The sequence below is a fragment of the Panthera pardus genome, unplaced genomic scaffold (genome assembly GCF_024362965.1).
Source record: "Panthera pardus isolate Hobbes unplaced genomic scaffold, ASM2436296v1 HiC_scaffold_12, whole genome shotgun sequence".
Classification (NCBI taxonomy): Eukaryota; Metazoa; Chordata; class Mammalia; order Carnivora; family Felidae; genus Panthera; species Panthera pardus.
The window spans coordinates 14,466,544-14,483,193 of record NW_026526677.1 but is presented as its reverse complement, the minus strand read 5'-3'; the positions used below and the strand labels follow the sequence as shown (position 1 = coordinate 14,483,193).

At 36.6% G+C, this 16,650-nt stretch overlaps 2 protein-coding genes across 2 annotated transcripts; both read right to left on the bottom strand.

Moving 5' to 3' along the window:
* Positions 1–1,280: 1,280 nt before the first annotated feature.
* On the bottom strand, positions 1,281–2,213 carry LOC109245291 (olfactory receptor 5W2-like). Its single transcript, XM_019412596.2, has one exon. The coding sequence runs from the start codon at positions 2,211–2,213 to the stop codon at positions 1,281–1,283; it is 933 nt and encodes a 310-aa protein (XP_019268141.2).
* A 6,194-nt stretch (positions 2,214–8,407) lies between these two features.
* LOC109245292 (olfactory receptor-like protein OLF1) lies at positions 8,408–9,352 on the bottom strand. The gene has a single exon (XM_019412597.2). It carries the CDS (start codon positions 9,350–9,352, stop codon positions 8,408–8,410), a length of 945 nt encoding a protein of 314 aa, XP_019268142.2.
* Positions 9,353–16,650: the final 7,298 nt, after the last annotated feature.

Sequence of the window (16,650 nt, the reverse complement as noted above, 5' to 3'; positions counted from 1 at the left end):
TTATCCAGGACAGAGAAGAGAAAAGGAAGGAAGGAAATTTCCCTGGAGGATTGGTAGAGGAGCTGATTTTTGATAATTACAGCACAATGATGCCCAAAGCCCTTTCCGCTGTTCTTTATAACCTAACCATTTTGACTCCTTTTCTTCTCCCCCACTTTCTTGGGATCAAATTGACATATAACATTGGGCATTTTTAAAAGGGTACAAGGTGGGTTTTGATATATGTCTACTTGGTGAAATCATCATTGCTATAACGTTAATAAACACATTCGTTGCCTCACATAGTTGCCAATTTTATATCGTGTTGAGAACGTTTAAGAACAAATTCTTAGCAAATTTCAATTATGCAATACAGTATTGTTAATTGTAGTCACCATACTGCACACTATGTCCCCCAAAACTTATTCAGCTTATCACAGAAAGTGTGTACTATCTGACCAACGTGTCCCCATTTTGCCCACTCCCCAAGCTCCTGGCAACCACTGTTCTACTCTCTGCTTTTATGAGTCCAGCTTTTTTAGATTCCACAAACCAGTGAGATCATATAATATTTATCTTTCTCTGTCTGACTTATTTCACTCGGCATAATGCCCTCAAGGTCCATCCATGTTTTGGCAACCACAACTTCTTTACTTTGAAAAGTCATGACTTGGCCACCTCAAGACCTAACTGTCAGATACACTGCCTACTATCTTTACTTCTCCAGGATCCAACTTGCATCATTTGAGATCTTTTGAGACTCAATATCTCCAGCCAATGAAGCCTTTCTTTTATACTAGATTTAGACATTTTCTGTGGATAAAGCCCCCTGTTTTTTACTTCATGATGAATTTGAAAGTTATGAATTATTTGGTGCATAGTTAAGTAATGTTGGTTACCTTGAGTAGATAACAAGATTCGTTAGTATAGAAACTACTGGATATGCCATGGGATACAAAGCACTTAAATACCCAAGTTCACTTAGGAAGCACACACTCAATCTAAGTATAATAAATTAATGTTTGAATGAATGAAAGAATGAACAAATAAAAATCTGGCAAAATGAGAAAAGTGCGAAAAGTTTTCCACAAAGAAGGAGTACCGTATACAAAATCTAGATGCAGAATAAAGTATGATATATATAAGGAACTGCAATATTATTGTGATAGGGCTTCAAAACAAACTCATTTTATTCAATTAAAGTTTTCGAGACAACTTTATTTCTCTTCTGTTATGCAATATAATTTTATATAAACTATAACCACAAAGTATGTGTGTGTGTGTGTGTGTGCATGTGATATTTAAAACCATCTTTTAATTTTTATTTTTTTCAGGGTCTCTTTCACATCTTTGTTCCTCAGGCTGTAAATCAGTGGGTTTAACATGGGAATCACAAGGGTGTAAAACAAGGAGGTCATTTTGTCTTGATCAAGAGAGTAGGAAGAACTCGGCCGGAAATACATGAAGATCATGGTCCCCTGGAAAACTGCAACAGCAGTTAAGTGGGAGGTGCAGGTGGAGAAAGCTTTGAACCTCCCCTCAACAGAGTGGATCTTCAGGACGGATAGGATTATATAACAATAAGAGACAAGGACTACTGAAATGGTGCTCAGTTCAATGAAGCCAAAAATGGTGAATATTGCTAATTCATTGAGTTGTGTATCTGTGCACGAGAGCAATAGGAGAGGAGGTACATCACAGAAGAAATGATCAATCTCCTTTGATCCACAGAAACATAACCGGAATGTTAGTGTCGTGTGTATCAAAGCATCTGCCGTTGCCAGCACGTAAACCCCGGCCATGAGCAGGAAGCACACTCTGCTGGACATGTTGACCGTGTAGAGCAAGGGGTTGCTAATGGCCTTGTACCGATCAAAGGCCATCACCGCCAGCAGTAGGCACTCGGAATCAGCAAACGTACAGAAGACCAAGAATTGCAGAGCACAGCCAACGAAAGGGATTAATGTGTTTTTGGCTAGAAGGTCTACCAACATTTTGGGCCCAATAGCTGTGGAATAACAGAGGTCACAGAAAGAGAGGTGGCTAAGGAAAAAGTACATTGGTGTGTTCAGCTGAGAATTCATTCTAATTAGAATAATCATTCCGAGGTTTGCAAAAAGATTAATGAGATAAATAACAAGAAACATTGTAAATAGGGTTGCTTTCATCCCAGGGTTATTGGTAATTCCCAAGAAAATGAAATCAGTCAAGGATGAACAATTTCCTCCATCCATTCTTCTATATCCTTGTCTAAACTTTTGAGAACATGACCAAGACGATGATAGATACACATGTAACTCTTCCGACAGCCACAAAATACCTGTAAGGCAGAACACAATTTCTTCCCTCAATTGTCTTTTATACTCATAAAATTACTTGGTCAATTCTTTAAAGAGGCATCGCTACCTCTATGACAATAATAAAAATATCTACGATAGGTGGTTAAGAAACTTTGATATAAATCTAGATGTCATTTAGGGCACCTGGGTGGCTCAGTCGGTTAGGTATCCAACTCTGGATTTCAGCTCAGTTTCTCACGGTTTGCGAGTTCATGCCCCACATTGTGAAGAGCACTGTCAGTGCACAGTCGGCTTGGGCTTCTCTCTCTCTTTCTCTGCCCCTCCCCCTGCTCTCTCTCTCTCTCTCTCTCTCTCTCACTCTCAAAATAAGCAAGTAAATAAATACATAAATAAACTGTATAAATCTAGATGTCATTTATGAGGGATGCAACTTTCAACAAGCTCTTTAATTCCTCCAAATATCACCTTCCTTTTATCAAGGATGATATTTGGGTGAATTGATATCTCATTCATCTTCAAAATAACCTGAAGAAGCACCAATATTAGGCCATAAAATGGAGGACTAAGCCTTTTCTCTGCTTGAAAGTATTCCATGGACACACACACAAAATGAGTATATTTATTCTATTCTTTAAAAAAAACATGATCGGCTTAAAAGATTTTTTTATACTAGTTTTTAGAAACAATGAGCATATCACACTAATAACAATGAAAATAATTATATTCCTGATCCTGGGGTGAGTTGTCTTCAGTGTTTGCTAGGACAAGGAGTAAGAATTACTGACTTTTTTCAGGAAATGTATTATTGCTTTGCCAAAATACTCACTACCTGTTTGTGGAGTGGTCTGATGCGAAGGAGGAGTCTCTTAACCAAAGAAAAGGGAAAAAAAAAAAAAAAAAAAAAAAAAGAAGTCAACACATACATTTGCATGTCTTTGGATTTTGAATGGACTTTTATATTAAAAAACGAAAGTAAGATGAAGAATGATAAACACGTCTGAGTGATACAGGTTCTCTTCCTTGTGTGTGTATTTATGTGTGTGTCATGTATTTGCATGTGTATATATGTCTCTCTCGTACATAAGAATAGAAAGTGGACAATGGACTTGCTCTTTAGACTGAGGTAAATATGGCATGTGGTTCACATGGAGATGCGTTTGTGTATGTTGTTATTTGTAAAGTGGTGCCTACATTATTTTTAAGTAAAACAAAAAAAAAAAACTGCTTAAATTCATGTATATACTTACCCAGCAATAACAGTAATAGAAGCTTTCCTGTAAACCAACATCCAAATAAAATAATTAAAAGTTATATTGTGAATACTAAGCTCAGACAGATTCAGTTTTGAGAAGAAAATATTTTTGTCCATTAAACTGCAGAGTTTATTTCATTGAGTAAACAGGCAAAAAGATGCTTTTTTAAAAAAAGAACTTTTTTTCTTAAAAATTTAAGTTTTTAACCCTATATTCTTTAAATTACAACCTAAAAGCCTACCTGAGATGAGCAGGTCTTTGGTGGTTGAACAATAGGCAGCGGGCATTTTATTTTAGCAGGTGCATTTGGGACTTAAATCTGTAGCTACTACCCTTAGGCTTTGATGTTAGGCAAACATATCATTAATTATATTCCTGGTTCTGTATATTCCCTCTGTGAATTCGGAAACAACTGTAGCAAAGGCTGAACTTTAATGCTTCACTACTGTTGATCTCTGCCAGGAAGAAAACCCCAAATTATTTTTATAGTATGCTTCAGCTTCTCAGAATTTGCATCATTCTTCTGCAGTCAAAGAGGAAATCTAATAAAACCCAAGTAAACCCCTCCTTAATCATTTCTAGCTCCTTTTGATTGTTCATTTTGTTTCTTCCATATTTGAAATATTCTCCTTCCCACTGTATTGAGGCATATTAGCATAATTTGATAACATTTTCTTTTTATTGAAATATAATTGATCGTTGTAAAATTCAGCCTTTCAAAGAATGCAGTTCTTTGGTTTTTAGCATGTTTTCAAGGCTGTTCAGCCATCACCACTATCTAATGCCAGACCTGTGAGAAACCCATACCTGTTAATTGCCACAGCCCTTGCCCTCTCTCCCAGCTCCCAGAACACTAATCCACTTTCCACTCTGCCCACTCCGGACATCTCAAATAAACAACATCAATTGTGTTGTGTTGAAATGGGCTTCTTTCCTCCAGCCTAATGTTTTTAAGGATCATCCATGTTGGTGCGTGATTCAGAATTTTGTTTCATTTTATGACTGAATAATACTTCACTGTCTGGATATAATACATTAGTTGATTCATTCATCAGTTGGATGCACTTTATGGATATAATACATTGGTTGATTCATTCATAAGTTGGATGGACATTTTGGGTTGTTTCCGCATTTTGGCTATTGCGAACAACAATGCTAAAAATATTCTTGTCCATGGTACTTGGCTTGCCGGTCTGCTTTCCTCAGGGAGTTTGGTCTTCTTCCCATCCCCTGACCACATGCAAGTCACCATTTCATTGACTTTAGGACTCTTTCACATTATCTACACTTAGTACATTCTTTACTAAATTCTGTTCCTTTTATTCATATGAAAATTCATCTACTACATTTGAGACTTCAGGAATAAGACCAGTGTTTGTATTTGTGTTCTAAACTATCTAGTATAGGGATTTGCAAAAGTCATGGTTTTCTAAATATTTATTGTTGGGTGTTTCTGGCTATTTAAAATGGAAGGTGAAGTGAAAATATTAGTAATATACTAGATTTGGGTTTGGGGATTTTTTCTATTAATATACTTCCTATGTACAAGGATAATGCATCTAAGGAAATTCACATAGATGCTGATAATTCTAAAAAAGCAGAGAAAAAGATGTAGCCCTTCTCTTATTATTCCTAATGGTCCATTAACAAAAACTTTTCTTCCCTCCTTTGTAATTTTAGGGTCTTTGGTCTTTGTTTAAAAAGAAAAAAAGTAATTCTTCCAACAGGTAACACAAATTAGTTCCATTGAACCAAATGCCAAGACAGCTATCTGGTCACTTAAGACCCTCATGCTCCTTAATCAACAGGCAAAAGGGGGTTCTCTACCAGTTGGGGTGATTGTTCCTGAATATAAAGGGAACATGTGATGTTTACTATAGAGCTAAGGTAGCAGGGAGTGTTCCTGGAATGCATGAGAGCCTCTGGGGCACCTTTTAGAATGCTCAAATTCATTATTAGAATGTTGATAGAAAACCATAACAGCCCCAAATAGAACTAGCAATGATATCTATACTTGAGGGATATAGGTTTGGGCCACTTTACAAGGCAAGAAAGCAAGACAACGGGGTGCTTGTTGAAGTTAAGGGGAATTCGGAGGAGGTTGCAGAGAAAAGGAAATTCTATGTTTGAACGATGATCACGTGGCCAGTAATGAAAACAACACCGTAGGAGTTATGATTGTGTTTTCCTTTTGTTTCGAGGTAAATATGTTAACTAATATTCCCACCTTGCCTATTCCCCTACTTCCTTCCATAAGATAGCGTGAGAAGGTTTAGACTTCTATCTCAAAATTTTCACAAGTTATAGGCTGTCAAAGGTGTGTGACTTAGCTAGAAGAACCCTAGGTCACCCCCGTAAGGATAAAATGGCACATGAAACTTTGTGTAGCCTCTTTTTTCTTTCAGTTGTATGAGTGAATCTGTTAAAAGCAAGCATGTGTTTGCTGTTGTCTTATTTGAAAGCTGAATGTGATTATAAGAAAGTCCCTGAATGGCATGCTGAAAAGGAGTGGATTATTTGGGATCTTGCCGTCAGTGTGTCTATAGATGCATTTTCTAAATTGTTTCAATGCTGTTTTCAGGTTGGAATTGGTACAAAATAGGAATTTACATGAGGGTTGGGCATAAATCTCCTGTTTCCATAATGTTTACAGTGGTTCTGTTTTTATTACTGAAATGATGATTAAGCAGCTTCAGTAATAGCACAAGGACCACATAGACTTCAGCAAAAACCACAGAGGACGGCTTAGCTAAATGGGTTGCCATGGAAAGTTTGACCATTCCGGGCCTGAAATATAAATTCAGGCCTTGCTGACTATCATACAGTCTTGGGGATTTAGCAGGTGGCCTATGGCTAATGAAATACTGTATGTTACCAGTAGGAAAAGCAGTGTAGGCCATCTAGAAAGCTCAGCAACTAACAGCAGCTCTGGGGACCTTGAAAACATACTGATACCCTGTATTTTTAGTTATTCCTTTACTTGGAAACTGTTAAATTTTCTCATAAGTGGCATAATGTTTGGTGATATAACTGTTGAGCACCAAAACATAGTGATGTAGGAAAAATAAGATTTTCACAGGCATCTGGATATGTAATATTGTGCTGTAGACATATCATTAATAGCTGCATACGTTTGTTTTAAGTAAGCTCTATGTCCAGCATGGAACCCAACGTGGGACCCGAGATCCTAATGACCCTGAGATCAAGACCTGAGCTATGATCAAGAGTCAGACACTTAACTGAGTCACCCAGGTGCCCCAGATATTTGCATTTGTTAAGTGTTTAGTGAACATGAAAAGCCGTTGAGATATACTTATCTAATACTGCTTTTTGTGATTCTCTATAGCCTTGGCCAAGTAATCCTTGGCTAAGGAAATATAAACTTAATATTAGAGTATGGTGGTGGGTATGTAGCTGTGAGTGACTGTGCTCTCTTTTTAGCAAATAAAACAACAGACATGCTCAAGAGAAGCATTGTTGGTCAGAAATCTAAAGAAACGATTCTTAGAGGAATTTAAAACTGAGAATGATTTGGGCTGGATCTTGTGGACTTTCACAACAAAGAGTACATGGGTTTAAATGTACTTATAAACTTTAATATTTCTGAGTCAAAGCTTATAAATATTTATTATGGAGAGAAAAAATAATAAAAATAACATACAGAAAAAAAAAACACATCAGCTACTGAAATACATTTTGCATGATACATGCCTCCAATTTCAGCCTTCAAACATCCCACCAGGGCATATGGGTTGATCTCCCAAAAGGATACAGGTGATATATATTGGAGAGCCAATTCTGTTTTTGAGAAGACAGAGAAAGATGTTTCTTCCATACCTCTAGTAATACTTCGGTGTATAAAAAAGAAAAATATAGGAAGACAAAAAGTTTGCCTTGCAGTTAACCTATATTCTTCAAAGTGCTACTTAGAAAAAATTTTCAAATTACTTTGGAGTAGAATGGGGGTAGATTAGCAGCGTATTATTGAACTGAACTTAAGAAAGTGTACTTGATTTTGTATTAATGCTTCTATGACATCCCTGCCTCTCACCATCTCATCATAAAGTGTACATTTGAATTAATGTTAGCTATAATACAAATATTTATAATTAACACCTGTCAAGTACTTAAAAATTACAGGTGTTATTCACAGCATTTGCTCAGTTATTCATCCAACAATCACTGACATGCATACTTTATTCTCCCCATTTTTCAGATAAGTTAACAGGCATAGAAAATGAATGAACTTGGGGCACCTGGGTGGCTCAGTTGGTTAGGCCCCCTGCTCTTGACTTCGGCTGAGGTCATGATCTCATGGTTGGTGAGTTTGAGGCCCACATCAGGCTTTGCACTGGCAGCACAAGCCTTCTTGGGGTCTCTCTCTCTCTCCCTCTCTCTCTCTGCCCTTTCCCTACTCAGACTTTCTCTGTCTCTCTCAGAATAAATAAATAAAAAAAAAGAAAATGAAGTAACTTGTTCAAAATGCCTCTCACTAGCCAAGTACAGAGCTTCCATACGAACCAATAGAATCTGGCCTCCTTCTTCATCCAGTAATCTATCATATAAATGAGATATATTACAGACACACATGCGCGCACACTCACTTTTCTTAGGTATTTACTATATCCCTTAAGACAGCCTGATAAAACACATTTTAGTATTAATTCCAAGCTAGCGATCATTGAACAGTAGTCTATTCTTTAGCAGCAATTTTGAAACTTCTAAATGTTTTCTTACATCGTGGGTTATGATTTAAATTTGGCTGTATGAAAAACAAATGTTTGATAAAAATCCCTTGTGTATCTGCTGGTACATGTGTTGCAGGTTCCCAGAGTTTGTAACTGGGGATTTAGATGAATCTCCGAACTTTATAGCTCACGAGGCATCTACCTTTGATCGTACAGCTCTCTTAGCAGCATCTTTGACATCTTTATTTCTCAAACTATAAATCAGTGGATTCAGCACTGGGATGATGATGGTGTAGAACACGGAGATAATTTTATCAGTATTAGGAGAATATAGATAGCTGGGCCGTGAGTAAATGAAGAGGAGAGTCCCCTGATAGATGGTCACTGAAGTCAGGTGAGAGGCACATGTGGAAAAGGTTTTCTTCCTCCCACTGGAAGAACGGATCTTTAAGACTGAGCGAAGGATGAAAAAGTAGGAGATGATGATGACGATGAAACAGATAATTTCCACTGAGCTGCCATATGTAGAGAGAAGCCACTCATTAACTGATGTGTCTGTGCAGGATAACTTAAGCAGTGGGGGGAGGTCACAGAAAAAATGATTAATGACATTTTTATCACAGTATTTCAGAATAAATGCAAAGGACGTATGAACCAGGGAACTCAGGTTGCCTCCAATGTAGGACAAGACAATCAACCATATACAGATGTCCCGAGACATCACAACCATATACAGTAAAGGGTTACAGATGGCGACGTAGCGATCGTATGCCATGGCAGCCAAGATAAAGGATTCTGTATCGGCAAAGGCACAGAAAAAATAAAACTGGAGGGCACAGCCATAATAAGAGATAGATTTGTTCTCTGAGAGGAAATTGATGAGCATTTTGGGAACAATGACTGAGGAGTAACAGAGGTCTGCAAAGGATAAGTTGCTAAGGAAAAAATACATGGGGGTTTGAAGGTGAGAATCAGTCCTGATTAATATCATCAGTCCAATGTTCCCTGTTAAAATCATACCATACAGTGTCAGAAACATGAGGAATAGGACAATCTGCAGTTCAGGGCGGGTCGGAAACCCTAAAAGAATAAACTCAGTCACCAAAGTGTAGTTTCCATCTATCAATTCCATATTCTGTGTTGTTTTCTTCCTACAGGAATTCTAATGTCCTAAAATGGTATATCGATGGAAAGAGAAAAACAGATATAATTACAAGGTTATTTTATTGTTTCCATGAATAAAGAAACAAACAAGCAAATAAAGAACCAAACCCAAACTCCCTTTCAAAAATAAACTCTGAGAAATATATTTCAGGATTTAGTAGCTATCAGATTCCATGGTTGCTAGTTTTATCGTATTTGCTTGATTATTGATGAGTTCTTCCATTGGATAGTTGGCTTCTGCATGTAAGGATCTGGTTTTGCTTACTTTTTTTGTACTCAAGGATAGCACAATAGCTGGTGTAGAGGATTAAGGAAGTAATGGATTAATGGACTAATGATGATATGAAGAGGAGAAAAATATCCATATTCTTAAACATCAGTTTGACTTTAGAGTCTGCCTTAGAATGATAACTGTAGACCAATTAGCATTTTCTGTTCAAGATTTAATAGACAGGGGTATGCTATACTGTTGAGAGAGCAGATACAATGGTGTTATGAAACATATGCTGGCTAATTTTTTTAATGTAAAGTCAAAGTGATAATAATAAAAGGGGGAAATGCCAGTAAACATCAGTTCTGAGTATATTTTTGACAGGAAAGAGTTTAGGGTAATTCCACAAATCCCATCAAGATACTAAACCAAAATGATTACACAAATCATTTCTTCAGCTTTGGCATTTATTAGAATACTTGGCTTCTAGAAAAGGCCTGATGAATATTAGCTGACTAACTGGATAAAGTGGGGAAAAAATTTAGTAGTAGGTTGATTTCTAATTAAATAATATTGTTATACTACATGGCCTTCTCACGCATTATATGTTCCGTGCAAGCAAAAATAGTCACCTCCCTTTAATTTTTACACTAGCCTAATTCAGGGTGCTGCGTCTAAAAATTATGTCAATACTTGCTTATGGGGTCTCTGAATTTTTCCAGAAGTAGAAAAAAATAAACTTGAACTTGAAGTAAAAAAAGTTTTATCTTAATCTTAGAGTGTGTATTTGAAAATATATAAAACAAGCAAGCAGTTTTCGGTGAACTATGGTAGTGTTACCAAAAAGGGAACAAAATTGTTTTGTATTGTTTTCTCATTTATGTAAAACATATTCTATCAGTGACAATGGTGTGAGCTTCATTTGTTTAGGTCATCGAATCATTCAAACACTGTAAGACACAGACACGGAGAAGCCTGAGAGAGACTGAAGGGTTAATATACTGTCATGTTATTACCTCAGAGTGTGAATGAGATGAAGGACTATAATGGGATAATGATTAATGTATTCTTTTGTCTGTTTTCAAATTCATCAAGATATATGGAAAGGGTAAGATTTTATTTCAGGGTTGGAAAGAATTTGATTAGAATCTCATATTGGCCCCAAGTGAGCTGTGACCTAGTGCAATTATCTATGTCTATGTCTATGTCTATGTCTATGTCTATGTCTATGTCTATGTCTATGTCTATGTCTATATGTATGTCTATGTCTATATATATATCTATATCTATATCTATCTATATCTATATCTATCTATATCATCTATACTGTAAAGATGACAAGTATATCACAAGGTTGTTGCATGTATTAGAAAAATTTGTCCGTCTCTGAATCTATCATCATCATCTATCATCATCTATCTATCTATCATTTATCTGCTTATTTACCTTTCTATGTGGTCACAGTTTAGAGAGACTGACACATGGTATATAAAGAGCAAAGATTAGTGTTAATTTCTCTATTGTTCTCTTCCATCCTTGGCTTATGAGCAGTGCCAGGTGGCAAGGTCTTACTAATAACGACTATCATTTATACAATGGTTACTACATGCAATGCAACAGTCTAAACACTTTATATATAATTGGTCACACACACCATTTACTAACAAAATCACAATGCAGTTACCCTCACTGCGGTCTTTCTTTTGCAGGTGAGGAAGCTAAAGCACATGTGGTCAGGGCTTGACAGGTAAGATGTGATGGAAACAAGATTGGATCCCAAGCTTCTGACTCCCAAGCCTTGGCTCTCTACAGAGCTGCATACTTTTTTTTTAAATCATTTTTTTGTAATGTTTATTTATTTTTGAGAGAGAGAGAGAGAGAGAGAAGGCTTGAGTGAGAGCGGGAGACACAGAATCAGAAGCCGGCTCCAGGCTCTGAGCTGTCAGCACAGATCCCGACAGGGGGATCAAACTGACGAATTGTGGAATAAAGACCTGAGCCAAAGTCGAACCCTTAACCAACTCAGACACCCAGGCACCCCTCTACAAAGCTGCATTCTTATTAATTCCATATTTTGGATAAGAACACTGAGGTTTAGAGTAATACACCATGTCATTCAGCTACTCATTTATAGGCGTAGCTCAAGTCTGGGTGTGTCCCAAGCCAAAGCTCATGACAGCCACCATGAAGGTGTTTGGAATATTAAGGGGGGTGGCCACTGTAAGACAGGCTGAGGTGCCGAGGGTTGCTGAAAAGGGGAATAAATTCTCACATGTTTACAGAAAAAGCAGGGCATATGTTTTGAGAGCTTCCAATTGGTCATCATTTCCATAAAAAAAAAAAAAAAAGAGAACAGCATGAATGAGGGTAAAGGTAGGAAAAGATAGTGAAAGTTAGATTCTTGCTTCAAAAGGTAATGAGCACAAAGATTGAATCAAAATACTGTGATTTACTAAATTATTTCCAAATCTATAACAAAACTATCTTGGTATAGACAATAAATTTATTCAGGGGCTCCTGGGTAGCTCAGTCAGTTAAGTGAGCTAAATCAACTTTTGATTTAGGCTTAGGTCATTATCTCACAGTTCATGTGATCAAGCTTGGTGCTGACAGTACAGGGCCTGTTGGGATTCTCTCTCTCTCTTTCTCTTTCTGCCCCTCCCCCACTTGCTCTCTCTCTCTCTCTCTCTCCAAAGGAATAAACATTAAAAAAAAAGAAAAGAAATTAATTCAATCTATCAGGTAGCAGCCAAGCTTCTGTTCTCTTATCGGTAACAAAAAAGCTTATTTAAACCAAAAAGTGTTTTAGATGCCTGGAGAAGCTATATAAGCAATAAGGACCCAAGATACATTACGTAATAGATTACCTTGTGGGTCTAACACTAATGGATGAATGTGGTCTCTGAACCATTTAGACGCAATTCTGTGGTTCTTGCTCTCAGAAACTCAAAAGACTGTCTTTTCTCTATTAAAGCACAGAAACCACTTACCAAGGAAGGAACTGTTTTCCAATAACCTGCATCGATAATTTTTCCAGAAGCACCGATGACTTTTACATGCATTCTCATGTCATTGGGGACCTCATAAATGAAGGATTCCAAATGTGCTCATTTCCAAGGGGCACCTAGAGAATAATTAACAAGTCATTGCCATTGTGAGTCATGTTTCTAAAAACCCATGGGTAGTTATAACAGATATTCTGGTAGTGTTAATTTGAATAGGCAGTTTTTACTCTCAGTTATATTGGGGTTGTTTGTACTGACACTTGGAATCCCAAAGCATCCTCTATTGTGGAGGTTCTTTGGAAATCAAATATTTGTGAATGTTAACTATAACCATTTAATTTTTTTTCAAAAACCCCATGGAAGCTCAAACATTGTTGCTTATTATTATCAGTGCTGAAAACTGATAATTATCTTTCTCCTGTCATCAGAAGCTGAGCACAGTAGAAGTTTCTGTACATCTTGGTAGATGGAAGGACTCCTAGGTGAGTATCTTGTGCTGAAAGCATCAAAAATGACAGAACCATTCCAGTTAATAAGTGCAAGCTTTCATCAGCTAATTAGTCTTACATACAGAGTATCTGACAGCTTTACTAAAACAATGATATTTAAGGGCTAGTCGTAGTTAGTGGAGCTCCACTAATTATATTATAAACTACATTTTTTTTCACAGTATAAAATGGGTTTATAAATGACTCCTACATTTGCAGAATCTTTAAGGGAATCTTGTTAAAACTTGTATCCAATGCCAAGATCTACTTCTTATTCAGGACTGAAAAATGGTCACACAACTTCAGTTTAATTGTTTATAAGGGCCAGAGTTTCACATTTTCAATTCACTGTGGATGTTCTAACAGTTAAAAATTTCTCCATTATAGTGAACTCAGATCTGAATTTATTTTTCCTCTTTGTTTGCAGTGTGATCCTCCTATCTATATGTAAACCATACTGAAATTATTTTGTGATTGTGGACAGTTTAGTGGCAGGTGTGATGGACTGCAGAAAAACAATTTAAGCAAAAATGGAAGCCATTTTAGCATAATATGGTCATACTGAGAATTTAAAAGTGTAAAAAAAATACTGTAAAAAAATTAAAAATTGAAAAAAAATTACTGTGATAATAATGATGGTAATGAAAAACATTGAGAAATGTTTTAAAATTGTAATAAAATTTTTGAGGAATCTTCATACTGATTTCCAGAGTAGCTGCACCAGTTTGCATTCCCACCAACAGTGCAAAATGGTTCCCTTTCTCCACATCATCACCAATAGCTGTTGTTGCCTGAGCTGTTAATGTTAGACATTCTGACAGGTGTGAGGTCGTATCTCATTGTGGTTCTGATTTGTATTTCTCTGAGGATGAGTGATGCTGAGCATCTTTTCATGTATCTGTTAACCATCTGGAAATAGAACTACCCTACAACCCAGCAATTGCACTATTAGGTATTTATCCAAAGGATACAAAAATGCTGATTCAGAGGGGCACATGCACTGCAATGTTTATAACAATGCAATATTTGGCTATCAATAATAACCAAATTATGGAAAGAGCCCAAATGTCCATCAACAGATGAATGGATAAACAAGATATGGTACACACACACACACACACACACACATTCAATGGAAACTACTTGACATCCAAAAAGAATGAAAATCTTGCCATTTGCAACAATGTGGTTGGAGCTAGGGTGTATTATGTTAAAGGAAACAAGTCAGGCAGAGAAAGACAAATATATGATTTCACTCATCAACAGATAAACATATGGGAAGGGAAGGAAAAATAAGATAAGATAAAAAGAGAGAAGAAGGCAAGCCATAAGACACTCTTAAATACAGAGAACAAGCTGAGGGTTGCTGGAGGGGTGTTGGATGGGGGCGGGGAATGAGTTAAACTGATGCTGGACATTAAGGAGGGCACTTGCTCGGATGAGCACTAGATATTCTATATAAATGATGAACCACTGGGTTCTACTCCTGAAACCCATACTACACTGTGGTTAACTAACGTGAGTTAAAAAACATGAATTAAAAAGATAAAATTTTAATAAATTATTTTATTAAAACCAATTTCCCATATATGCTTTATATACAAATTTACATTTTTAAATACACAGATTTACATTTTTAAACTGCAATTATTTAGACTTTCATCCCTTAAAAGCTAAAAATACCCATTATCTTTCCCTATTCCTACATTTCCAAGAGTGATAACCTAACACCAATTGAGTCATCTATTTGAACCTATAGGCAGAGGTCCAAGCCTTTGAGATTGTTATAACATGTAGCAGTAGCACTGCTTCTGTAGCAAACATTTGGAATCTCTCCATAATTCCTGGGATTTTGCACCATTCTTTATTATGATTCTAAATGTCCTTGCCATCATATTCAGGAGAGATAGAAGGCAAGATGGGATGAGGGGAGTCTTTCTAATAAAGATAAGCTAATTGTACTCATTATTCAAGTGCTCTAGGAAAACACTTAACCAAATGATTGCAGTTGAAATTTAACTTTTTCACACCAGATCAGCTGATATAGAGCAAGTATGATATTGGCTGTTACTTTTAACTTTTTAAAATGCTATAACTGAGCTGCAATCTCAAATGGATGCCACGGTGGCAAGGATGGATGAGGCAGAGCAGAGAATCAGTGATATAGAGGACATACTTATGGAGAATAATGAAGCAGAAAAAAGAGACTAAGGCAAAAGAGCATGATTTAAGAATTAGAGAAATCAGTGACTCAATAAAAAGGAACAACATCAGAATCATAGGGGTCCCAGAAGATGAAGAGAAAGAAAAAGGTGGAGAAGGGTTATGGGAGCAAATCATAGCAGAAAACTTTCCTAACCTGGGGAAAGAGACAGACATCAAAATCCAGGAAGCACAGAGGACTCCCATAAGATTCAACAAAAACTGACCATCAACAAGGCATATCATAGTCAAATTCACAAAATACTCAGGCAAGGAAAGAATCATGAAAGCAGCAAGGGAAAAAAAGTCCTTACCCAACAAGGGGAGACAGATTAGGTTTGCAGCAGACCTATCCACAGAAACTTGTCAAGCCAGAAAGGATTGGAAGGGTATATTCAATGTGCTGAATCAGAAAAACACGCAGCCAAGAATTCTTTATCCAGCAATGCTGTCATTCAAAATAGAAGGAGAGATTAAAAGTTTCCCACACAAACAGAAATTAAAGGAGTTCATGACTAGTAAACCAGATCTGCAAGAAATTTTAAGGGGGACTCTCTGAAGGAAGAAAAGATGAAAAAAATAAATGAATACCAAAAGCAACAAAGACTAGAAAGGACCAGAGAGCACCACCAGAAACTCTAGCTCTACAAGCAACATAATGGCAATAAATTAATATCTTTCAGTACTCACTCTAAACATCAATGGACTAAATGCTCAAACCAAAATACATAGGATAACAGAATAGATAAGAAAACAAGATCCATCTCTGTGCTGTTTACAAGAGACCAACTTTAGACCTAAAGACACCTTCAGATTGAAAGTAAGGGGATGGAGAACCATCTATCATGCTAATGGTCAACAAAAGAAAGCCGGAGTAGCCATGCTTACATCAGACAATCTAGACTTTAAAATATAGACTGTAACAAGTGATGAAGAAGGGCAATATATCATAATTAAGGGGTCTATCCACCAAGAAGACATAAAAATTGTAAATATTTATGCTCCAAATGTAAAAACACCCAAATATATAAATCAATTAATCACAAATACAAAGAAACTCGTTGATAATAATACCATAATAGTAGGGGATTTCAGCACCCGACTTACATCAACGGGCAGATCATCTAATCAGAAAATCAACAAGGAAATAATGGTTTTGAATGACACACTGGACCAGATGGAGTTAACAGATATATTCAGAACATTGCATCCTAAAGCAGTGGAATACACATTCTTCTCCAGTGCACATGGAACATTCTCCAGAATAGACTACATACTGGGACACAAATCAGCACTCAACAACTACAAAAAGATCAGGATCATACTGTACATATTTTCAGACCAGAATGCTATGAAACTT